Source organism: Calidris pugnax, unplaced genomic scaffold (genome assembly GCF_001431845.1).
Source record: "Calidris pugnax isolate Ruff unplaced genomic scaffold, ASM143184v1 scaffold14, whole genome shotgun sequence".
NCBI classification, from domain to species: Eukaryota; Metazoa; Chordata; class Aves; order Charadriiformes; family Scolopacidae; genus Calidris; species Calidris pugnax.
Genome location: NW_015090793.1, coordinates 57,514 through 83,944, shown reverse-complemented (window position 1 = coordinate 83,944; position 26,431 = coordinate 57,514). Strand labels below are relative to the sequence as shown.

At 36.4% G+C, this 26,431-nt stretch overlaps 1 protein-coding gene across 2 annotated transcripts in view; it reads right to left on the bottom strand.

The window, feature by feature from the left end:
- The window catches only part of RAB28 (RAB28, member RAS oncogene family), a 77,213-nt gene that overhangs the window by 38,234 nt on the left and 12,548 nt on the right, over positions 1-26,431 (bottom strand). For both annotated transcript variants that reach the window (XM_014936079.1, XM_014936080.1), the window contains exons 3-4: positions 25,932-26,020; positions 17,497-17,626 (exon numbers count right to left, since the gene is read on the bottom strand). In XM_014936079.1, the coding sequence (XP_014791565.1) occupies positions 17,497-17,626; positions 25,932-26,020 (219 nt within the window). The remainder of the gene's footprint in view (positions 1-17,496; positions 17,627-25,931; positions 26,021-26,431) is intronic.

The following is a 26,431-nucleotide window of genomic DNA, read 5'->3' as shown; positions in this document are numbered from 1 at the left end:
ACATTGCTAAATAAACTACAGACAAAACCCATGGAAACAGTAAGAGATCTCTCAGCATTCCATTTGTGTATTATTATAAAAATAGGATACATATACTGTTCTAACCTTTGCATTTAAACGGTTTACTTCTACTTCCATTTTTCAATGACATCCTTAAAGATTTTTCTGAATTTAAGCAAAACTGTTAGTGAATGAGAATATAATATTTACTGACACTTCTGTCACACTGGCTTATGAGTTCCAACTATACTAACAATATTCTACCAGCTCTTGGTTGGTCTTAGCAGGCAAAACATACGTGTGCAAATAAAAAACTCAAGTGCAGCCTCAAGATTTTAAGTGCAGGAAGAAGAAACCAAGTTATTCACACTCACCAAAATAAAAAAGCATAACATAAGAGCAGCCTATCAGTTGGACTAGTTCATGACTACCCTCACTTTCTTGTTAAAGCACCATATGATCCGAATGAGAAAACATTAATTTTGGCAAACAGTTTGCACAGTATCTAATCTGTCCTGGTGAAATGAATGCAAATTTGTTGATTTTCATAGGATTACACCTGTTCAGGGCTCTGTCTGGCTGTACAGATCTCAAATTCATGGCGTAACAGTAACATATCTTCTGTGATGCATATATTATACAACTTCATTCCTGTACTGAGTTCTATACTGCAGGAGAATACAAATCAAGCTCACCCCTAGCTAATCCTATCTGTGTCAAACATCAGAAACTGGTCTCAGGCAGGGCAGAAAAGTTATTATAATGATAATTGATTATCTTTTAAGCGGCGTGACAGAAAAGATTTCCCCCTTCTACTCTACTTGCTTGTACTCTGGCACAGGCCAGTTGGCTTTTGAGAGCCACCATCAAAATCTGTCCTGTGTACGTGCTCCAGCAATGGGTGCAGCACTGCACTTCTACACAAAGTCCCAAAGTCTAAAAATCTGCCTTCAACCAGCAGCTTAACTTCCCATCCAAGAGAGCATTTCATGAAGGACTCTGAAAGAAGGGACCTAGTAAAACATGGGGTCATGTGCAACCAGATGCAACAGATACATTTATCACAGTGGATTACATGGAGATTGGGGCCAGAATGGGGTGGGTATACCCTCATCCTTGGGATCTATCCTACCACGTGTCTGCCCTTCTCAGACCGTGGAATATCTCTAAGTAAATGCTACACAATAACAGTAAACTTACCTTCTTTTGTTTTGTATAATTTTTCTGTGAGCTCAGCTACTTTCTAAAGAATCACACTCGAGACTCAGGCTCCTTTTCTGTATCTCTTTTGTGACATATATCCCACATATATCCCATATTTAGTAGACTTGCCCACACAGCAACTTAACAGACTTAATTAAATAGATCACCTTGGCAGTGATGGGAGCCAGCACTATTACTATTACGCCAAGCATGATTTAGGATCAAAATCTCGCAAGACACATGCTTTCTCAAACAAGCATGGTAATTTTATCACTCAAAAATGTGTATGTTGCTGGAGTGCTCCTATCCCTAAAGTAATACAGAGCACATTCAGACACTGGGTTAGAAATATATTATTATGGTGAATAAATGATCATTTTCACCTGTGATTTTCCCTTTCATTAATTTAAGTTTCTTGTTTAAAATAATTTTAAAAAAAAAAGTTACCCAACCATTGAAACAAACAAATCGGCAAAACTGCAATTTTCTACTAATCTTACAAGTTTGTTGAGACAAACATTCTATACATATTTTAAAACAGAGTAGCATTCTGCATTTATTCAAATGAGTTGGTAAATTGACCGTAGCACAGGACAAGGTTTTCTTTTTAATGGAGTCTCTACATGTAAGTAGTTTACCCTCCGATCCCAGGAGCGTGTGTGAGGCTCAGGTGACTGGACCTGCTGTCAGGCGTACAGGAACTTCAGTTTAATCAGGCATAAGACTCAAAAGAACAGGGGTATTTGCATTTGCTGCTCAACACTTGTTAGGTCTTTCACCTGTAATTAAGACAAGTGCAAGCCAACGGGAAACAAGAACAGAGAACAGCTGGGGGACGCTGGGAGGGACAAGAGAGTGAATGCATAGTTCTGAATTTTTATAAGCCAGAATCTCAAAATGAGTATTAATGAAGAAATTTTCTAAGTGCAACTGGGGAGACTAAGTGTATAAGGCAGTAACAGAGTCCAAAAGCAGACTGGGTACGTCCTGTTACCAGCCAGATTCACATTAGGACACAATATACTAAACATTCATTTGTATCTGGGCTGAAAAATGTTTCTTTCTGCTCTCAGATAAGATAGGTAAAAACATTTTACGTTGTATGTAAATGTAAGTTAAAGGGTACACTAAAACGTAACCTTTAAACTTCCCAGTGTAACAGCATACCACTTCCTCTTCAGAGATAGCACTCCAAGATCAATTAATCATGGCTAAGACGAACAAACGGTCAACATTCTTAATTAGTGTTGATGCATTCTCCTCTGTGCCCTCATCTGTCATGAAGACTGTTTAAAAATCTGAGTTATTAGTCTTTATTGAGGAGTGGATCTGGTTAATATCTCTAAGAATAGAAATCATTCATCCATCCACTATACACTGGTACCTGATAATTCCTACCCCCTATCTCAGGTACCGATAACCACCGCCCTAAGACCATCTTGGTAGCTATAAATCAAAATGAGTGTAGCTCCCATGCAGCTTGGGTTAATTTTTGTTTACAATATATCCACTGAAAATGCTGGTACGACACTTGAGGAGTCTGCTTATAGATTAGTGCACAGGAAAATATATAAAGTAGTCAGGGCAGAAAGGAAAGAAACACATCAGTCACACAGAACAGTAAAATCTCTCTAATCCTAAACGCACAAAACACAATTCATTCACTTGATAACTAGTTAGATTTATCCTATACAATATAAATCAAAGTATTTGACAGCAACATGTCTATAAAAGTTATAAGTTACTGCATTGAAACTCAAAAGCATTTTTTCATCTTAACAATAAGGTTTACTCCCTTATTTCTGGTGCAAATAAAGCACTATTAGTAACACAGAAATAAGCACGTGTCAAATATACTTTTATTAAATAAGATTAAAATACCATAAAGTAAGCTACAAGGAAAGTTAAATTTAAGATTCAATGCCAACTGTAAATTATAGGATTATTAAGATCTTAATGACTTACAGTTAGTGACTTTTTACGAGGGAGTGTAGCGATAGGATGGGGGGGTAACAGCTTTAAACTGAAAGAGGGTAGATTTAGATTACAGTTTTGGAAGAAATTCTTTCCTGTGAGGGTGGTGAGACACTGGAACAGGTTGCCCAGAGAAGCTGTGGCTGCCCCATCCCTGGAGGGGTTCAAGGCCAGGCTGGATGGGGCTTGGAGCAACCTGGTCTGGTGGGAGGTGTCCCTGCCCAGGGCAGGGGGGTTGGAACTCGATGATTTCTAAGGTCCCTTCCAACCCAAACCATTATATGATTCTAATATGAAAAAGAAATATTCTACATTAAATTTTACAATTTCTTTTGCTGTTTACTAAACATGCAGACAAAAAAAATCTATGGAAAGACAGAGAATTAACCAATAATGGGACATAAGTGCAGGAAACAGCGCTGGGCAAGATCTTGATTCAAATCAGTTTTCTACTCTGACCAGATGTGCAAGTTAAGATATGGAAAAAAAAAACCCCAATATATGGGAACTTAGAAAGAATGAAAAATAAAAGCAAGCACCCAGGAGGAGAACTGTCACCTTAAAAAAAATTACCTCTTCTAGTACTTTCAAGTTCTTGTTCTTCCAATTATATTTAATAAATTAGTGGGCTAGTCCTGAAGAAAAAAAAGAAAAAAAAAAAGGGGGAGGCGGAAGGTGGTGTTAAAAAAAAAAGAGGGGAGGAAAGGACCAGAATTTAGGAGATCTCAATTTGTGCTACTTTATTATTTTCAAATAAATTTCTGATGGATGAAAGACCGGAGACTGATTGGAGCTTTGTATGTAGAAATTACCTTTCCAATGTTTCATGAGTAAATCAATCTCTTACAATCACAACAGGACATTTTAATAAATTGCCACCACTCTGAATTTAATTATCATGCTTTAAACAGATACACAGTTTATTGCAATGTACAATAAAATGGAATAGTCAATAATTCATTTAAATCGGCACTGAACAGTTTCTTCAAGTTTGGTGCAATACTGAAGAAATTTCTGCAATGTTAGCACACTTCACAGAATTACAACAAATCTATATCAAAACCCACTAACAAATCATGTGGTTTTATAGACAATTTAAAAGCTAGTACACATTTATGCATCATACACTGCTACATATGAGGCAGTTTTCTTTCAATTAGAAAATTACCCAAGGAAATTATTTTCATCTAATAGGATTTCTGTGTACTGTTTTCTGTGTGTCACTGTGAAGAAAGCCACTTTTCATTATTTTCTTCCAAGGTTTTTTTTTTTAAAAAAAAACCTATAGCTTTCCACCTATTTCTGAAGCATTACGGCAAAGATCCCAGGTGTATTTATCCTAAAATGGAAAAATATGCAGTTCTTTCAGAAAGCAATAGTAAGTGAAAATGGTCAAACGAGAGCCTAAACCCAATGTTAGCATGCTCAGAAGAGCAGCACTAGATTTGGGCCGATGGGTTCAGCTGGGCTTACAAATTCTTATCTAGTTATCTAAATACTGGCCCTGTGCTTTCTAGTAGCTATGAATGAAAATAACTGCATTCTTGGCAATCTTTAAAAACTTTTATCAGAAAGAAAGGTAAGTGTTAATATAACTTCCCTGTCGATACAGACTTTACCAGTCTTTAAGTAAGCATGCCTGGATATTTTCCTAAAAAGACATGTGTAGCTCAAAAGCCAATCACAGTCCTGAGGCAGAAACTAATGACTGAAAATATTTCTTCTGTCTGATGAGGTTAAATAAGTTCATCGATTCATCAAATGGCCTTTCTTGGCTTCAAACCTATTATTGCTCTTGCTTTGTGTACGAGTGTCTTATCACTGAGTAAAGTTGAGCTATTCTGAACACAGTGATTCCACCCAAAGAACTTGTTAGTTCTGGTAGCTTTATCCTTTCATAATATGCGAAAGTCAACACCATGCTTCTACATCAACACCTTGTTTTCTATTTATGTAACAAAAGAACCCTGACTACAGTTACCTCTCCCAGCCCATTAGAGCACCGGGGTGGAAGCTTCTCCTATTACAGAATTCAGAAAAGCAATACACTTTTGAAAGCTTCATTTTTATCATATCGAAATAAAAATAAAGCAAAAAACTTCTGTAAGAAGCATCCCCTGCATGCTCAACATGTGCAACAACAAAAAACATCCTTAGGATCACATGAAAGCAGTAGTTTGTTTTTTTTTCTTTATACACAGCTTCTGAAAGAAAATGAGGTAGCAAGCACGCTGTTCCTTCACTTGCTTTTTTCATAAAAGGTAAGCCCTTTCACTAGTCAGTGTCAGTCTTTATCTGGAAATTCACCTACGAGATCTCGCAGTCTCCCCTGGAGGCGTGAGTCAAAACCAGGCTGGATGGGGCTTTGAGCAACCTGGTCTGGTGGGAGGTGTCCCTGCCCATGGCAGGGGGGTTGGAACTACATGATCTTTAAGGTCCCTTCCAACCCAAACCATTCTATGATTCTATGAAACCATACTCTATTTAAAGACACTCCCAAGGAAATACTTGGATTTTAAAGAATTGCAGGCATGTATATGAGAAAAATATATATACTTAAGGTATAAACAGAGATAAAACCCCTTCAAATCAAAACCAGTGTCATTTTCTATCTCTGTGGTGTCATACCAGCTAAATAACATTATTTATCCTATGTTACAGTGTATCTTACTGAAAATACTCCATAAGATTTACAGAACTCCAGCTAGGAAGTCCAATTTCGGGGTAAAATATAAATCAGTGAAAAATATTTTTCATTTGAATTTCAACAGAATCTGTATTATTGACTCTAGTCTGCTCGAGTACAACAGTGTCTATGTTATACTTTCAGAAGTGCTATTTATATATTGTAAGTCTAAGAGCTTCTGTTTTCTTCCCAGAAAATAAGTAGTCTTTCATAATTAATATCATAAAATGTTACAGCATCACAGTAGCAACACTACAGTTAATGGTTCTGAATGAAAGTGTTGTCTCTACATTGTTTTCAAATGCTTTTAAACAACATTAACTTGCTAGATGAGGCTTTTTTTCAGGTTCGTTCATGATATGGATATTCTGGCATGGACACTAATTACTTGGAAAGTCAAAAAAACCCAAACAAATCTGGATTTTTGTTGTTCAAAAACACGTTTACATTGTTAAATAAAAATCTGTATCTGTTTCAACCACTTCATTTCTAAAATTGCTTTGTGTTGCTTTATCATTTTCAATAGAAAAAGGGTAGGAGAGCCAGGATCAAGACCTCAGATATGCTAGAAAGGATGCTTCTGTAAGATTTCTTAGCTGGAAAGGGGGGAATTTGGAATCCATCTTATTAGGAGACTAACTAGGTGATGGTTATTTAAAGTGGTATGTTTTGGTGGTCAGAACAAAACCATATCATACTTATGTGACAAAAAAAGAAGACAAGTTAAAAAATCCCAGAACAAGAAATTACGAAACCTCATATGCAAAACTACAGATAGTGTACAAAAAAAGCCTAATAAGCAGCTCATAAATTTTATGCCTAGTGCACAGTGTCGCTATTTTAAGTAAGATAGATCAGTACTTAATTTAGCAGTTTACTTATGTGACAAAAAAAGAAGACAAGTTAAAAAATCCCAGAACAAGAAATTACGAAACCTCATATGCAACTACAGATAGTGTGCAAAAAAAGCCTAATAAGCAGCTCATAACTTTTATGCCTAGTGCACAGTGTCGTTATTTTAAGTAACGTAGATCAGTACTTAGTTTAGCAGTCTCTTGACACACAGGACCATGAAATATACCTGTTATTAGATCCAGGAACGCTTCCCAGTTCTCCATTCTAGATGCATGCCGTGGCTACATCCTGAAGCCCTATCAAATTCAAACGTGGGTGAGAGAGATCTCTCTACTCCTGTCTGCTGCTCTCCAGGAACAGAACACACAGGCAGTATACATAACAATTATTTACTATTCTGTGTGTTCCATTCAACTATTCAGTCTGTATATTATTTTTTTTAATTTGTGTTTGTTTAGCAACTGAAACAACAGCAATGATCCTGATGGCCATTTTAAAATACTGTTATGTAGGAACAATTAGGAATGAGTTCTCTAGTCAAAGATAATGTTATTCCCCTTTCTGCACACATATTTCAAAACTAATGAATTTTAACATCACATACTATTATTACAGTATCACACATAATTAAGTAAACATATTGAAAATACTTATCACAAAAGGAAGACTACATGGCATATATATAAAAAGTAACACAGAATAATATTTTAACCTAGGGGCTGGTGACAAAAACACCAGAGTAAACTTGAGTCCATCTGAAGTCACTAAACATGCCCTAAATTTACATCTACATAAACAACTAAAATTTTTATCTTAAGGTCAGTGATACACCACACTGGATAAAAGCAAATGTGATATGGCTGATTTTATAGTTGTAACAATTTTTAAGTGTTAAAAATACCAATCCGGATGAGGTGGGGTGGTTGCTCCTTGTGTTCAGAGCATCAAAGGATGAATGGATGGAGTGAAATTAAACCTTTTCAAAAGGGTACAGCAGAAGTTACATATTTTAATTCCCTTGTCATATTCCCAAATATACTGTTGCATCATTGAACAATGGAGATAAAACTTTGAAAGCACTATTTCTGCAAAAGAAATGAGTTTAAAAATACAAAAATAGATCATGAAAAATTCATAGGGAACTTAGTATTTTTTAAAGAGAAACATGTACAATGTACATAAAGCCTTCCTCTTTTAAGACCTTATTTTAAATAAACAAACTAGATTTCTAATTTGTCATTCATCATCATTGTACTTCACCACCTTAGTCAACATGTTTCAGCATATCTTAATTGTTTTTTAACTGATTTTTGGCACTACAGAATCTTAGATCTCTCCTTCAAAAGCAACAAATATATTGAATTTATGCTCCATATCATGAGGGCTGGAAGCACAGAGTATAAATAATAGCAATAATAACAACAACGCTGTCTGCATTTAAACTATCTGGGTTATCTCAGAGGGCTTTTAAGATCAAAGTTTAATACTGGCTTAGTAGTTACTCTTATGGTAACAGTCTCATATTACATAGACAAATAATGAAATACCATTTTGAAAATATCTTTTTTTTTTCCTCAAAAAAAAACCCTGACCTATAAAATAAACCAAAGTAGACAGCAGAAAGAAAATGCAGCTCATTCAGAACTTCATCAGGACATACCATCTCAAAAAGTGAAACAATGAAGAATTCATAAAACAGAGGTGCTAGTGTCATGAAGGCATTAACATGCTTAAAGATCTATCAAAAAAGCCACACGCTTAGCACAGTCTGCATGCTCCTATACCAAAATGGGCATCATAAACTCAGAATGTCTCATGATATCAAGTGTATGGAGCTATAACTGTGGACTAACCTTGAAACACTACCATTAATTTCCACTTCTCTTGCAAATCCCCAATAAATAGGGTAATGTCCTGACAATTATACACTTTGAAAATATACATATAATGCATTACCCAAAATTTTTCTTCTTCATTCTCAACTCTGCATGTGCATAGTTGATACTATACAACTACGGGAGGATGACTTGAACACTCATTTGTTGATCCTCTATTTATTTTGCTGCTAAAGGATCTGACAGCAAATTGTTTTGAAAAAAAATGACAAGACAGCAAGATAATCCTACAGTATTACATTCACTTTAATCTCTGTAAGAACTTCAAATTTACTAAAATATTTTCAGGGGAATGATTCAGAGTTGCATTTTTCATACTACAAAAACTCCTATTAATCATATTAATGGAGGTTATTAATTATGATTATTCCCCATATTAACACTGGCTATCCTTCATCCTCTAAATTCAGCTGAAATAATTACTGGTTGCTTCCAACCAAAATCTTAAATTTTTATTTTCACTGAAATAAATAGAAAAAGCTTATGTTTTCCCTGCCTACTAGGAAGAAACTTCTCTTCTGCACTTTCTGCCTGTACAGAGTAGTAAATATATTCAATTTCAGCTTAACTTGCAGTGTACACATAAATACTGTACAAATGTTGCTATATCTTATTAGTCTGGCTAAAACTGTGAAGCATTACAAAGACGTTTACTGACTTATCTAGCTTTTAAATAGAAAATAATGCTACAATAGCACTTGTCTTTTCCCTCACTTTGTCCAAAATTCTAATACCAATGCCCTATTCACACTTGAAATTTGGTTATCCTCTCTCATCAACTTCCTTGAATAATAATATATGAGAATATATTTCCACAGTAGCTAACGGAGACATTCCTACAAATCAATGTGCTGCAGTGATACAGAAATAAAAGCTTATTTCACTGTAATGATGCTTCCAGACTTCCCTCAAGTCAGGTGGTTACTTGCAGTTAATGATCTGTGACATACCACACAAGTAGTCCTAAAAAGACTTATTATCCACTGCATGTGCAACAATATTTGCTTTATGGATGGCTAAATGAATGAAGACATTCAATGTAACTGTAAAAGTAAAATCAAAAGAAAACTTACAAGTAACATGTTTTCTTTGAGTAAAAGAGCTGTGAACATTTTCCATTAATACTTAACCTTTTGCTGGAGCAGTGCAACCACATATAATGCTTGAATCCATAAAGCCCAAGAGCTGCTCAGGGTTAACACTGATTAACTACCCCCAATCAAATGTTGTAACTTTTTAAAATTTCACAGAGCTTCAGTCCACTAATGAAATCAAATTGCATTTATATCACATGGCAAAGGTGGCAGCAGGACAACTGGCAAAGAAAAGAAATTCTGTCCTATCTAAAAAACTAGGTATTTTTTACAATTCAATAAAATTGATATTAAATTGATTGGGTTTTAAAACTACATATTTTATGCTGCACTGACTTCTGTTACTATACTAATAGAAAAGAATAGCAAATTAACTTAAAATAAGCTACAATCGAACAGCACAATATCTCCCATGACTCTCAGACTGTGCAGACATTCACACATTTTCTGTTTATAATTTTTTTCATTTACTAGACTCAGCTTTTGTCCACCATATGTCCACCGTAGATTAACTATTCCCTTAGGTACAATTAAGGGCTTTCCATTTGTTGTAAGAAGACCTAAGTATGAAGGACGTAGCCAGAAAAAACATTTCTACCTAAACCAAAAACAGAAGCACATTCAGCCTGGACTATGGTTTATGCAGCATCTTTTTTATTAGACGTATGTCTACATTGCTAAATAAACTACAGACAAAACCCATGGAAACAGTAAGAGATCTCTCAGCATTCCATTTGTGTATTATTATAAAAATAGGATACATATACTGTTCTAACCTTTGCATTTAAACGGTTTACTTCTACTTCCATTTTTCAATGACATCCTTAAAGATTTTTCTGAATTTAAGCAAAACTGTTAGTGAATGAGAATATAATATTTACTGACACTTCTGTCACACTGGCTTATGAGTTCCAACTATACTAACAATATTCTACCAGCTCTTGGTTGGTCTTAGCAGGCAAAACATACGTGTGCAAATAAAAAACTCAAGTGCAGCCTCAAGATTTTAAGTGCAGGAAGAAGAAACCAAGTTATTCACACTCACCAAAATAAAAAAGCATAACATAAGAGCAGCCTATCAGTTGGACTAGTTCATGACTACCCTCACTTTCTTGTTAAAGCACCATATGATCCGAATGAGAAAACATTAATTTTGGCAAACAGTTTGCACAGTATCTAATCTGTCCTGGTGAAATGAATGCAAATTTGTTGATTTTCATAGGATTACACCTGTTCAGGGCTCTGTCTGGCTGTACAGATCTCAAATTCATGGCGTAACAGTAACATATCTTCTGTGATGCATATATTATACAACTTCATTCCTGTACTGAGTTCTATACTGCAGGAGAATACAAATCAAGCTCACCCCTAGCTAATCCTATCTGTGTCAAACATCAGAAACTGGTCTCAGGCAGGGCAGAAAAGTTATTATAATGATAATTGATTATCTTTTAAGCGGCGTGACAGAAAAGATTTCCCCCTTCTACTCTACTTGCTTGTACTCTGGCACAGGCCAGTTGGCTTTTGAGAGCCACCATCAAAATCTGTCCTGTGTACGTGCTCCAGCAATGGGTGCAGCACTGCACTTCTACACAAAGTCCCAAAGTCTAAAAATCTGCCTTCAACCAGCAGCTTAACTTCCCATCCAAGAGAGCATTTCATGAAGGACTCTGAAAGAAGGGACCTAGTAAAACATGGGGTCATGTGCAACCAGATGCAACAGATACATTTATCACAGTGGATTACATGGAGATTGGGGCCAGAATGGGGTGGGTATACCCTCATCCTTGGGATCTATCCTACCACGTGTCTGCCCTTCTCAGACCGTGGAATATCTCTAAGTAAATGCTACACAATAACAGTAAACTTACCTTCTTTTGTTTTGTATAATTTTTCTGTGAGCTCAGCTACTTTCTAAAGAATCACACTCGAGACTCAGGCTCCTTTTCTGTATCTCTTTTGTGACATATATCCCACATATATCCCATATTTAGTAGACTTGCCCACACAGCAACTTAACAGACTTAATTAAATAGATCACCTTGGCAGTGATGGGAGCCAGCACTATTACTATTACGCCAAGCATGATTTAGGATCAAAATCTCGCAAGACACATGCTTTCTCAAACAAGCATGGTAATTTTATCACTCAAAAATGTGTATGTTGCTGGAGTGCTCCTATCCCTAAAGTAATACAGAGCACATTCAGACACTGGGTTAGAAATATATTATTATGGTGAATAAATGATCATTTTCACCTGTGATTTTCCCTTTCATTAATTTAAGTTTCTTGTTTAAAATAATTTTAAAAAAAAAAGTTACCCAACCATTGAAACAAACAAATCGGCAAAACTGCAATTTTCTACTAATCTTACAAGTTTGTTGAGACAAACATTCTATACATATTTTAAAACAGAGTAGCATTCTGCATTTATTCAAATGAGTTGGTAAATTGACCGTAGCACAGGACAAGGTTTTCTTTTTAATGGAGTCTCTACATGTAAGTAGTTTACCCTCCGATCCCAGGAGCGTGTGTGAGGCTCAGGTGACTGGACCTGCTGTCAGGCGTACAGGAACTTCAGTTTAATCAGGCATAAGACTCAAAAGAACAGGGGTATTTGCATTTGCTGCTCAACACTTGTTAGGTCTTTCACCTGTAATTAAGACAAGTGCAAGCCAACGGGAAACAAGAACAGAGAACAGCTGGGAGACGCTGGGAGGGACAAGAGAGTGAATGCATAGTTCTGAATTTTTATAAGCCAGAATCTCAAAATGAGTATTAATGAAGAAATTTTCTAAGTGCAACTGGGGAGACTAAGTGTATAAGGCAGTAACAGAGTCCAAAAGCAGACTGGGTACGTCCTGTTACCAGCCAGATTCACATTAGGACACAATATACTAAACATTCATTTGTATCTGGGCTGAAAAATGTTTCTTTCTGCTCTCAGATAAGATAGGTAAAAACATTTTACGTTGTATGTAAATGTAAGTTAAAGGGTACACTAAAACGTAACCTTTAAACTTCCCAGTGTAACAGCATACCACTTCCTCTTCAGAGATAGCACTCCAAGATCAATTAATCATGGCTAAGACGAACAAACGGTCAACATTCTTAATTAGTGTTGATGCATTCTCCTCTGTGCCCTCATCTGTCATGAAGACTGTTTAAAAATCTGAGTTATTAGTCTTTATTGAGGAGTGGATCTGGTTAATATCTCTAAGAATAGAAATCATTCATCCATCCACTATACACTGGTACCCGATAATTCCTACCCCCTATCTCAGGTACCGATAACCACCGCCCTAAGACCATCTTGGTAGCTATAAATCAAAATGAGTGTAGCTCCCATGCAGCTTGGGTTAATTTTTGTTTACAATATATCCACTGAAAATGCTGGTACGACACTTGAAGAGTCTGCTTATAGATTAGTGCACAGGAAAATATATAAAGTAGTCAGGGCAGAAAGGAAAGAAACACATCAGTCACACAGAACAGTAAAATCTCTCTAATCCTAAACGCACAAAACACAATTCATTCACTTGATAACTAGTTAGATTTATCCTATACAATATAAATCAAAGTATTTGACAGCAACATGTCTATAAAAGTTATAAGTTACTGCATTGAAACTCAAAAGCATTTTTTCATCTTAACAATAAGGTTTACTCCCTTATTTCTGGTGCAAATAAAGCACTATTAGTAACACAGAAATAAGCACGTGTCAAATATACTTTTATTAAATAAGATTAAAATACCATAAAGTAAGCTACAAGGAAAGTTAAATTTAAGATTCAATGCCAACTGTAAATTATAGGATTATTAAGATCTTAATGACTTACAGTTAGTGACTTTTTACGAGGGAGTGTAGCGATAGGATGGGGGGGTAACAGCTTTAAACTGAAAGAGGGTAGATTTAGATTACAGTTTTGGAAGAAATTCTTTCCTGTGAGGGTGGTGAGACACTGGAACAGGTTGCCCAGAGAAGCTGTGGCTGCCCCATCCCTGGAGGGGTTCAAGGCCAGGCTGGATGGGGCTTGGAGCAACCTGGTCTGGTGGGAGGTGTCCCTGCCCAGGGCAGGGGGGTTGGAACTCGATGATTTCTAAGGTCCCTTCCAACCCAAACCATTATATGATTCTAATATGAAAAAGAAATATTCTACATTAAATTTTACAATTTCTTTTGCTGTTTACTAAACATGCAGACAAAAAAAATCTATGGAAAGACAGAGAATTAACCAATAATGGGACATAAGTGCAGGAAGCAGCGCTGGGCAAGATCTTGATTCAAATCAGTTTTCTACTCTGACCAGATGTGCAAGTTAAGATATGGAAAAAAAAAACCCCAATATATGGGAACTTAGAAAGAATGAAAAATAAAAGCAAGCACCCAGGAGGAGAACTGTCACCTTAAAAAAAATTACCTCTTCTAGTACTTTCAAGTTCTTGTTCTTCCAATTATATTTAATAAATTAGTGGGCTAGTCCTGAAGAAAAAAAAGAAAAAAAAAAAGGGGGAGGCGGAAGGTGGTGTTAAAAAAAAAAGAGGGGAGGAAAGGACCAGAATTTAGGAGATCTCAATTTGTGCTACTTTATTATTTTCAAATAAATTTCTGATGGATGAAAGACCGGAGACTGATTGGAGCTTTGTATGTAGAAATTACCTTTCCAATGTTTCATGAGTAAATCAATCTCTTACAATCACAACAGGACATTTTAATAAATTGCCACCACTCTGAATTTAATTATCATGCTTTAAACAGATACACAGTTTATTGCAATGTACAATAAAATGGAATAGTCAATAATTCATTTAAATCGGCACTGAACAGTTTCTTCAAGTTTGGTGCAATACTGAAGAAATTTCTGCAATGTTAGCACACTTCACAGAATTACAACAAATCTATATCAAAACCCACTAACAAATCATGTGGTTTTATAGACAATTTAAAAGCTAGTACACATTTATGCATCATACACTGCTACATATGAGGCAGTTTTCTTTCAATTAGAAAATTACCCAAGGAAATTATTTTCATCTAATAGGATTTCTGTGTACTGTTTTCTGTGTGTCACTGTGAAGAAAGCCACTTTTCATTATTTTCTTCCAAGGTTTTTTTTTTTAAAAAAAAACCTATAGCTTTCCACCTATTTCTGAAGCATTACGGCAAAGATCCCAGGTGTATTTATCCTAAAATGGAAAAATATGCAGTTCTTTCAGAAAGCAATAGTAAGTGAAAATGGTCAAACGAGAGCCTAAACCCAATGTTAGCATGCTCAGAAGAGCAGCACTAGATTTGGGCCGATGGGTTCAGCTGGGCTTACAAATTCTTATCTAGTTATCTAAATACTGGCCCTGTGCTTTCTAGTAGCTATGAATGAAAATAACTGCATTCTTGGCAATCTTTAAAAACTTTTATCAGAAAGAAAGGTAAGTGTTAATATAACTTCCCTGTCGATACAGACTTTACCAGTCTTTAAGTAAGCATGCCTGGATATTTTCCTAAAAAGACATGTGTAGCTCAAAAGCCAATCACAGTCCTGAGGCAGAAACTAATGACTGAAAATATTTCTTCTGTCTGATGAGGTTAAATAAGTTCATCGATTCATCAAATGGCCTTTCTTGGCTTCAAACCTATTATTGCTCTTGCTTTGTGTACGAGTGTCTTATCACTGAGTAAAGTTGAGCTATTCTGAACACAGTGATTCCACCCAAAGAACTTGTTAGTTCTGGTAGCTTTATCCTTTCATAATATGCGAAAGTCAACACCATGCTTCTACATCAACACCTTGTTTTCTATTTATGTAACAAAAGAACCCTGACTACAGTTACCTCTCCCAGCCCATTAGAGCACCGGGGTGGAAGCTTCTCCTATTACAGAATTCAGAAAAGCAATACACTTTTGAAAGCTTCATTTTTATCATATCGAAATAAAAATAAAGCAAAAAACTTCTGTAAGAAGCATCCCCTGCATGCTCAACATGTGCAACAACAAAAAACATCCTTAGGATCACATGAAAGCAGTAGTTTGGTTTTTTTTCTTTATACACAGCTTCTGAAAGAAAATGAGGTAGCAAGCACGCTGTTCCTTCACTTGCTTTTTTCATAAAAGGTAAGCCCTTTCACTAGTCAGTGTCAGTCTTTATCTGGAAATTCACCTACGAGATCTCGCAGTCTCCCCTGGAGGCGTGAGTCAAAACCAGGCTGGATGGGGCTTGGAGCAACCTGGTCTGGTGGGAGGTGTCCCTGTCCATGGCAGGCGGCTTGGAACTACATGATCTTTAAGGTCCCTTCCAACCCAAACCATTCTATGATTCTATGAAACCATACTCTATTTAAAGACACTCCCAAGGAAATACTTGGATTTTAAAGAATTGCAGGCATGTATATGAGAAAAATATATATACTTAAGGTATAAACAGAGATAAAACCCCTTCAAATCAAAACCAGTGTTGTTTTCTATCTCTATGGTGTCATACCAGGTAAATAACATTATTTATCCTATATTACAGTGTATCTTACTGAAAATACTCCATAAGATTTACAGAACTCCAGCTAGGAAATCCAATTTCGGGGCAAAATATAAATCAGTGAAAAATATTTTTCATTTGAATTTCAACAGAATCTGTATTATTGACTCTAGTCTGCTCGAGTACAACAGTGTCTATGTTATACTTTCAGAAGTGCTATTTATATATTGTAAGTCTAAGAGCTTCTGTTTTCTTCCCAGAAAATAAGTAGTCTTTCATAATTAATATCATAAAATGTTACAGCATCACAGTAGCAACACTACAGTTAATGGTTCTGAATGAAAGTGTTGTCTCTACATTGTTTTCAAATGCTTTTAAACAACATTAACTTGCTAGATGAGGCTTTTTTTCAGGTTCGTTCATGATATGGATATTCTGGCATGGACACTAATTACTTGGAAAGTCAAAAAAACCCAAACAAATCTGGATTTTTGTTGTTCAAAAACATGTTTACATTGTTAAATAAAAATCTGTATCTGTTTCAACCACTCTGTTTCTAGAATTGCTTTATGTTGCTTTTATCATTTTCAATAGAAAAAGGGTAGGAGAGCCAGGATCAAGACCTCAGATATGCTAGAAAGGATGCTTCTGTAAGATTTCTTAGCTGGAAATGGGGGAATTTGGAATCCATCTAATTAGGAGACTAACTAGGCGATGTTTTGGTGGTCAGAACAAAACCATTATATCATACTTATGTGACAAAAAAAGAAGACAAGTTAAAAAATCCCAGAACAAGAAATTACGAAACCTCATATGCAACTACAGATAGTGTGCAAAAAAAGCCTAATAAGCAGCTCATAACTTTTATGCCTAGTGCACAGTGTCGTTATTTTAAGTAACGTAGATCAGTACTTAGTTTAGCAGTCTCTTGACACACAGGACCATGAAATATACCTGTTATTAGATCCAGGAACGCTTCCCAGTTCTCCATTCTAGATGCATGCCGTGGCTACATCCTGAAGCCCTATCAAATTCAAACGTGGGTGAGAGAGATCTCTCTACTCCTGTCTGCTGCTCTCCAGGAACAGAACACACAGGCAGAGAGGCTGCAGGCTGGGCAAGGCACGATGCAGCAAGTCCCCCAGCCTAACTGCCCAGAGCCAGAATCCTGAGGTACGCCCAAATATCTCATCTCTACACAGCAACAACCCACCAGACGGTGTTTAGCTTCATTTTACTAAAGATATATGCCCTGTGCCATTTCTTCAATAGAGAGCAACAGCCAGAGTATTTCGATTCATATTTAAATATGAATAACTTACTTTTATTTCCAACCAAGGCCACAAGCGGCTGTGTTTCTGATTCTTCGTTCACTTTTTTTACCACATTATACCAGTCTTCTAAATTTTCAAAGCTCTGGCCGTTGGTAATATCATAAACCAAGAGAATACCCTGAATAAAGAGATATATTTAAAATGTTACAAATTATAAGAATATTTAAACATGGTAAAATTTGCATCAGTCTAAATTATTATCATAAAATAAGAGCGTTAACAAATAACGGCATTCTTTTGAGAAATAATCAAAGGCATTATAAGCTTCTGTAATAAACACATTTCATTACAGTATTTCTCCCGCATTCCATGTGTTCCAAATTCAGATGCTAACTGAACTACAAGGGCAGGAAAAAAAATGGCAATTTAGTAAAGAGCGCAATTAGTTATATTAGAAATATTCCAAACTGCATATGCTTTATGAAAAACCCAAAAGCACTTCACACTAATAGTAAGGAAAAATAAAATCATACAGGAGAAGGACATTTATTTCAGCTAATATTATTTGTAGCTTCACTGTTCCCAATTTGAAAAAAAAAAAAAAAAACTAGAAGCAGTTCAATCATACATTTCTACACATTGCCTGACTGTTGCATCTCTGCTCTCCTTTGGAAAGAAAGGCCAGATCCCTTCCTCCACTGTTGTGGAAGACAAGCAAGAAGTACTGGCAAGGTTTAAACTTTCAAAGAAGAAGCTAAAAATGTGGTCAAGAACCAAAAATAATGGAGTCCCGCGTATCTCAGAGATTCTGGGCCATGCTAAAAAAAAATAACTAGTCAAAGCAGTCATTAGTGAGGATTCCTCAGAGCTAATATCCAGTGTTACGAAGCACAGCCTATTAACAACCTAAATGTCCAACTTCTCCCCTCAGTAATTCTAAGATCAGCTCTCACAAATCACTCTCCTCTCAATTACTGAGACTTCTGCCCCTGCTTTTCACTATACCCTAATATAAAGTAAGTATCTTGTAAATGAGGAATAGAGTCAGAATTGGCTTCTGTCACACTTTTTCTCATGGAGTTCACATCTGGAAAAAAAAAAAATCCCTAGAACTGCACACTGTTCCTCACATGAAATTTTCATAAATATTCTAAAAAAACAATACAATGCATACAAAACTAGCTAGTTTAAAGACCCACTGTCAATAGAAACGATTTTTTCAAGTCAAGTTTTTCAGGCATTTGTCTGGGCTCAGCTTTACTTGATAGTTTCATGCAGAGTGTCTCAGATCATAAAATAGAATGCACACTTATTGAATTAATGTCACAGATGACAACAAACTGGTAGAGATCGTAAGATTACCTGAGGAGAGTTTAGATTATATGATAAAAACAATCTAAAAATAATAGGATGCAATTCAATAAGCACCATGACAAGTTCAAAGGAAGCAATAATCTACTGCACAATAGGAAACATCTGGCTTTGTAGCAAGTTCTATATAATAAGATCAAGGACTTATAGTATATCACAGTTGAATATGTCAACTTTATTTTGTAGCAGAAAGGAGAATATCACACTGGCATGAAACACCCCAGGTGAAATAAAGCATCCAGCTTTGGATACTGAGTGTGAAGAAAAGCGTAGACTAGAAGAGACCAGTAACAGTATCAGAGGCTTAGAAACATCAGAAAATTGAAACAGCCCAGTTTTTTCAACTAACACAAGACTGATGGCAGGCATGATGATGCTGGTAAAAGTTTCAAGGAAGGATAACAGGAGTTCTCTTTTTATATGCTCTTATACATAGTTTGAAGATGGCACTTATCCTATGAGGAAAAACTGAGGGAACCAGAATTATTCAGCTTGGGAGAGGAGGTGGCCCTGGGAGGACCTAAAATCAGCCCTCTAAAACATGAGGAAGCTATGAAGGAGATGGAGCCAGGCTCTTTACAGCAGGAGGATGAAACACAACGGACATAAGCTGGTACAAAAGAAATTAAAACTAGATACAAGGAAAAGCTTTTCCACCATGAGGAGATTTAAGCAGTGGAATAGGTTGCCCAAAGAGGTTGCTCAACCTCCATCCTTAGAAGTTTACAAGAAGGAACTGGATAAAGCCTTGAGCAACCTAGTCCCGTCTCACGGCTGGCCCTACTTTGAGCAGGAGCTTTGGATAGAGACCTCCTGAGATCCTTTCCACCCTGAATTTTCTTATGATTCTGTGATCAAAATGACATGCAGCAATAGGTTTAACTTACAGCAAGAAGATTGTAGCAAGAGTACATACTAGAACAACACATGTAGACAATAAGAATAGCGAAGCTCTGAAATACACCACCTTCAGAAGCAGCAGAGACATCAGCACCAGACGATTTCTGAAGGTTGATAAAAATGAAATAGACATGACAGGTATAGCTTTCGAGGAGGGCAAGAGAGTCTACTGAGATCCCTTCAATTCCTATTTCCCTATGATAGCAATACAAATCTATCTCTTTTCATTTGATGCCATCAACTCCTTGGCAAAAATGAGTTCTTGTTCCTTATATTTACATGGCTGCTATTAATTTCTGAGGAGCACCTTTCACCAGTTCATTCAAGGAAATTACGAATTATGACACCCATCTTTTCCTTTGCTATCTTTCCTCCTTTGCTTTACTAATCAAATCAAATATTAAACATCCACTTACCTCTTCCAACTTCTGTATAATTTACTTCTTAATACCTTGCATCTCAGGTAACAGCTCATGACTCATGATTTTTATAACTACCCAAATGCCTGTGCATGTAGATATTTGTCTTTCATAATACAAGCTTTGCTCTAGGAAGGACATACTGGTGTTATTTAATGCTCAATGGAAAAGAATATACTCAGGCTGAAGGACAGGAATTGTAAAAGTTAAAAAAAACAGACATAGGCTGGAAGTTGTAAATGAGAAAGTGCACGTGGCACACTTCTTTCACCAGTGGCTGAGTTCTCTCACCAGCTTGCAGAAAAGCAGAGCAGACTATCTAAACCACCTTCAGCATTGAAGAGTTTAATCGGAGTTAGATGGAAGATAAAGTTAATAGAATCTGAGCATTTAAGGTTGGCCAACTCAGCTTCTAACATTCTTCACCAAAACACTACTCTGCTGCATGTCCTCTAGCCAACTGCAGCCCACCTACACCTTTGGAAGAAAGGGTATTCATGGTGGATTTGCTGTGAAAGAAAACATTGAAAGTTCACAACTAGAGCTCCCCCAACTTCCATTCGGTCCCCTTCTCTGTGAACTAAACATTGACTCCAAGGCATATTTTCTTAATCATTCTTTTTTTGCATCTTGTCAGTATTTGCTATACTTCAGAAACAAAGATGGCAAGTATGACATCTTAGAGATAAAAAAAAAAAAAAAGCAGCATGGCATCTAGGTCATAAAGAATACTTCTTGCTTAAATTTTTGCCACAACAGCACTCTATAAGCAACTTAGTATGATATAGACAAGTAATGAAGGACTACTCAAAACTCCACAGGTAAAATTTATTTTACTTTTTTTTTTAATTTAACATAGAAATCCCATCATTGCTTTCACAGAAATACATCATACTTTCCACAAACTTACTGTATGCGGAGGACAGAATGTGCAGATAGTATAAAAGCTGTTATTTCCTTATTATGCATGAGGAATTAAGGTGGAAAATTAACACTGGCCTTTTCACACAAAATTAGCACATTTCCCTGCCATGAAAGAGGTTTGAAACATATGGAGGACAGCACACAGAGAACAGCACGTTAATTCTCTATTCTCCAGAAAGGTGGCAAATAGTCCCTGCTTGCACTCTAGTAAGAGAGACATTTTGCCTACACTGGCGCATATGTGAGTGCTTTTTGTTTTGGAATTATAGAGTATTTTCAAAAATAGGTCACTGGAAACTGCGAATATTACAGAAATGATTTGCTGGTCTCTGGAGAAGGTAGAGTCTGCAGTACTCTTATTCTATTAACAAGCCAATTTATGAGGTAGTGTACGCCAGCTCTTAAGGATACTTGAAACTAGATATGTGGGTAGGGGCAGCAATTACAGGTAAGAGATGGGAGCGGTTCTGAAATATTTACCATGCAAGCAACAGCAGAACCACTATTATGGAAGTGTTGTAACCAGGCAATATATTCACACTAGACAATCAACATTTAGAAGGTGTCGAGTTTATGTAAAGAATTGTCACAATAAAAGAAAGCTACAGAAAACACTAATTAAACACTAATTGAAACCATGTGTTTTCTTCTTCAGGTTTATCCTCAGCTGCCCTCAACCTTTGACTAACTTTAGCATGAAGGAACTAAATTAACTTTCAAATTTTCATTAATATTCATGAAATATCAGACCAAAATTCTAAAGTTTTTTTCTTCCAGTCACAGAATATTCATTTTAGCAAAGAGTAACGTCGTTATGGTATCTTCACACTTCTGCAGAAATGCTATTTTTACAGGTGAAACCAGTTTACAGTCTACATATAATTAACCACTGTTGTCCTGATACAGGGGATATGGTCACTCAAACACATGCAATTGAGTTGCCATAATTGAATGAGCTACTGTCTTTCAGCTCAGCTGTGGTAACTGACTGTGTGACTACTCTTAGCCTCTCTCAATTCTGACATGTGTGTCAGTTTTAATCAACGCTGTTCATTAGCACCTTTCATTTATAAAGATCAAAGAGCTCTTTCCCTCCCTCCCCAGCCTGCAGAGTTCTTCTGACCCATCAGTGAAATTCAGCTACCAAGATGGGATGCGGCAACTATATTGTCCTGGATGAGCAACACCAGAGGAAAAAAAAAAGGAGAAAAAAAACCAACTGCTTTGAGACAGCAAATGAACTGCAATTTCTCCAACTGCAACCACACAAGCAAATTAAGTAGGTTCTGATCCTTAAATCTGGCACTCTTATTTTAAAACATGGCACATGAAATCAGGGACCTCAGTCAAAAAATGGCACCTTAACAGTAATTTAACCAGAAGATCTATCCCAGAGAATTGATTAAGCTCTCATTCAAAGAGGAGTAAACCTCAAGTGGCAAGGTGTGCAGCAAAGGATAGATAGATTCTCCACTTCCTAACCAAATTGCAACTGAGAACAAGTGAACTTGCTATTAAGATAAACTTTTCAGTTGCTGTAGATTCCCAAAACTTCCATATCCAGCTGGTCTTAGTGTTTTATAAGTAGGTCTACCATACATTTGGATTGCTGAGCAGAAAACCAAGAATTCAGCCACTTATGATTTCTGAATCTCATGATGATCAACCAGATGAAGTCTATTCAAGGCTATGAGCATCCTTACATACTGGATAAAAAAATATGATGCGTACTGTAGGCACGCTGCAAGGTATTGTGCACATGTACTTTACACCTGATTTCAATTTGGAGAATACATGCAGTGAACACAGCTTCTGCAACAGGTCCAAATCATCTACTCTATGTGTACATGTACAGCTTTTTTACTTTGCAAATGAGATATTTAAAATGCCAGTTGTACCACACACGCTGACCAAGTGCAACACACCAGAGCTACACATACTTCTTTTGTAGCAACCTTCGGTAGAATTGCATCAATATTTTAACAGCTTTTTTGCACTGGGGAACTCAAAACTGAACAGAGGACTCCAAATGCAGCCTCAAAAATGTCAGAGAGGATAATAATCACTTCCCTTGATTTGCCTACTTCATTCTCACGAATGCAGTCCAGCATTCAGTTAGCTTTTACCATTGCAAGGGTGCATTGCTGACTCCCAATTCAACTGTTTTTTATAAGTAGGACCTCCACCTTCTTTTCTCCAAAGCCATTTCACAGAATCACTGGGGTTGGAAGGGATCCAATGCCCCTGTTCAACCAATGCCACCTACAGCTGGCTACCCAGGACCATGTTCAGATGGCTTTTGAGCATCACCAAGGATGGAGACTCCACAACGTCTCTGGGGAATCTGTGCCAGTGCTCTGGTCACCCTCTCAGTGAAAAAAACGTTTCCTCCTGTTCAGAAGGAACCTCCTGTGTTTCAGTTTGTGCCCACTGCCTCATCCTGTCACTTGACGTGACTGAAAAGAGCCTGGATCTGTCTTCTTGGTATTACCCTCCCCTCAGGTATTCACGTACATTGGTAAGATCCCTCTTGAGCCTTCTCTTCTCCAGGTTGAACAGTCCCAGCTCTCTAGTCCTCTCCTCACAGGAGAGATGCTCTCTCTTATGGCCCTTTGCTGGACGCTCTCCAGGTGATTCCCAGCCTGCATAAGGTTATTCCATTCCAGGTGCAGGACTTTGCATCTGTCTTCAGTGAACTTCACAAGGTTTCTGTTGATCCATTCCTTCAGCTGGTCATGGTCTCTCTCAATAGCACCTCCAGCATGCTGACCATTCTTCCCCAATTTTGGTGTCATTTGCAAACATACAAGCAATGTTTTGTTCCATTGTACAAAAAATTTTAATAAAAGACATGACCTCAGTACCAACCACTAAGGAATACAAATTATAACCAGGCACCAGTAAGACACTGAACTATGGACCATCTCCCTTTAAGTACAGCTGTCCATGCAGTCACCTTACCATCCACCCATCCAGTCTTTATCTCTACATTCTGTCTGTAATATTATGGGATATTATGTTAAAGGCCTTGCTGAAGTCAAGGTAAACAATATTCATTGCTCTTCTCTCCACAGAGCAAATCATCTAACCACAAAAGGCAATCACGTTGGCTGGGCACAATTAACCCCTGCTAATTCTTTGTTAGCTCTTCCCAATTACTTTCTTGCTGCTTTGCTGTCCCTTCACAGGAATTTTTATACGTACTTAAAACGATTTTTCTTACTAAATACTCCAAATTGTTATCGTTCCTCTTTTTCTTCTACAAAGCTACAGATGTTCAAAGTGAAATAAGCTTCTACCTAGAAACCAGCTGAAAGCAGTGTCTTTCCAATCATTCATGCTATTTCATGAATAGATGAAAATAAAGATAGTTCTATGTGTCTTTAACAGGTGCAGTTACAAAGCTAATAGAAAAGTGTGTTCCAAGTCAGCTTTGATGATAAGAAACCTATTACAGACATTGACAATATATGCCAGTAATGGGAGAGAGAACAGCCGTTCGTTCATTAAAAAAATAAGGATTACAATGAGGGTTGGGGGACAATTTAAGGAGAAAAGATTGGCTGTAGAGGTCTTTTGTTAATGTGCTCAGAATGATTGAAAAAAAAAATAAAATTAAACTTTTGTAACTTCAGGCTTACTGATTTCACTTACTTTTTGACTACTTTGGGGCACTAGTATTAACTTTTTGACCTGCTATTGGTGATAAGAAACTCCTGAGTTTATCATCAAATTCAATACAGAAAAACATAATAGCCTTTTATTTCCTTCATTGAGTTTACTTTGGGCATATGGCAACAATTTGTGATTAATCAAATTCCCTCTGTCATGGAAGCCACTTTCTCCTGTTGCTTGGTATATCTTTTAACAGGGCAGCACAATGTTTTTTATTAATAAATAAGAAAATCCTATAAAACACATGCAACAGCTAAAAACATTTAGACATTTTTTGAAAGTGACAATGTTAAATTGACAACTTTGTCTTTATTCTTTTAACTAATAAATTCCAATACGCTTAATTAGCCATTCCTGTGCTCTACTTATTAATACAAAGTTTCTGTCCAATAAAAGTTTTAGGATTCCATATTCCTATTGCTTAAAGTATTGTGGAAAAAATAGGTGCATTTGTTTTCTTTTCAGATAAATGTAACATTTTATAATAAACATGTTGAGCCTATTGTTCTCATTATAAACTCCAAATTAAAGAACAGAGCACATTTTAGGATCACCCATGTTAAGAAGTTTAGCGTAATACATCCCCCTAAATTATCTCATAACTCAAGACACCATTATAATATTTAGCTCTTACTTAATCCTACCATTCACTGTAAGTTGCTTAGTTAACCTCAAGATAAAATTAATTTTCATTGGATAGGAGTTCTGCAAAAATATTTAGCTACCTGGTTGCCTCCTTTTGTTTTCCCTCTTATAACCCCAGTTGCACGTATGAGTTTAATAGTGTAGGATTGCTCTTAATTTCCTCCTTCTACCTTTTCCCCCCAGGAGGCAGCTGTTCTAAAAGCAGCCACTATATCTACCATGTGGATATCCAAATAGCCTTTACTATTTACTATGATTGCTTTTCTTAACTCAAGACACAAAGCATGGAAACATACATCTGTTCTTGAGAGTTATTCAGATCTGCAAATACGCGCCCTCGCTTCGCTTTTTAAGGCAGCTCTAAAAAATTAACGACACACCAAAATTAGACTAGTGTATTAATATAAATTAAGTTTAGGTTAAGCAGAGATTCAACATTTTTGAAATCTACAAAACAACAACCTGTAAGATACGTATAATTTTAAGAACACAGTTTCAATTAATTTTTTGTAAATACTATAGGTACAATCATCACCATTTATACTGTACCTGAGCTCCATAAATATATTTATCCAGCATTTTGCCTCCTATCGTTTGCCCCCCTACATCCCACACTTGAAGTGTAACATTCAAATTTCCTGAAAAAGAAAATGATACAGATACTGTAACCTGCAAGATTTAGATACAAATAAAATTAAAGATATATTATCACAGCAGGCAATACAGCTCTAGCACATCAACAGCAATAGCTTTTTACAAGTATACAACAAATAGTAATTAAAATTCAACACAAAGATGACTATCATTTGGAAAAATGTCACTTGTGTCCAGCTAAGTCATTAAGATACAGTAAAACTATAGCTAAATATTAAAATATTTAATATTAACAGAAAAGAATTGGAATGCACAAAGTATAACATTCCTGACTAGAAATTATGTAACACATTTCACTAAAGAAACATGTAAAACCTTACAGAGAAAGTTCTATAGCATGTATTTGGAACTGAAAGGTAATACAATTAATGCCGTTTTAACCACATTATTTCATA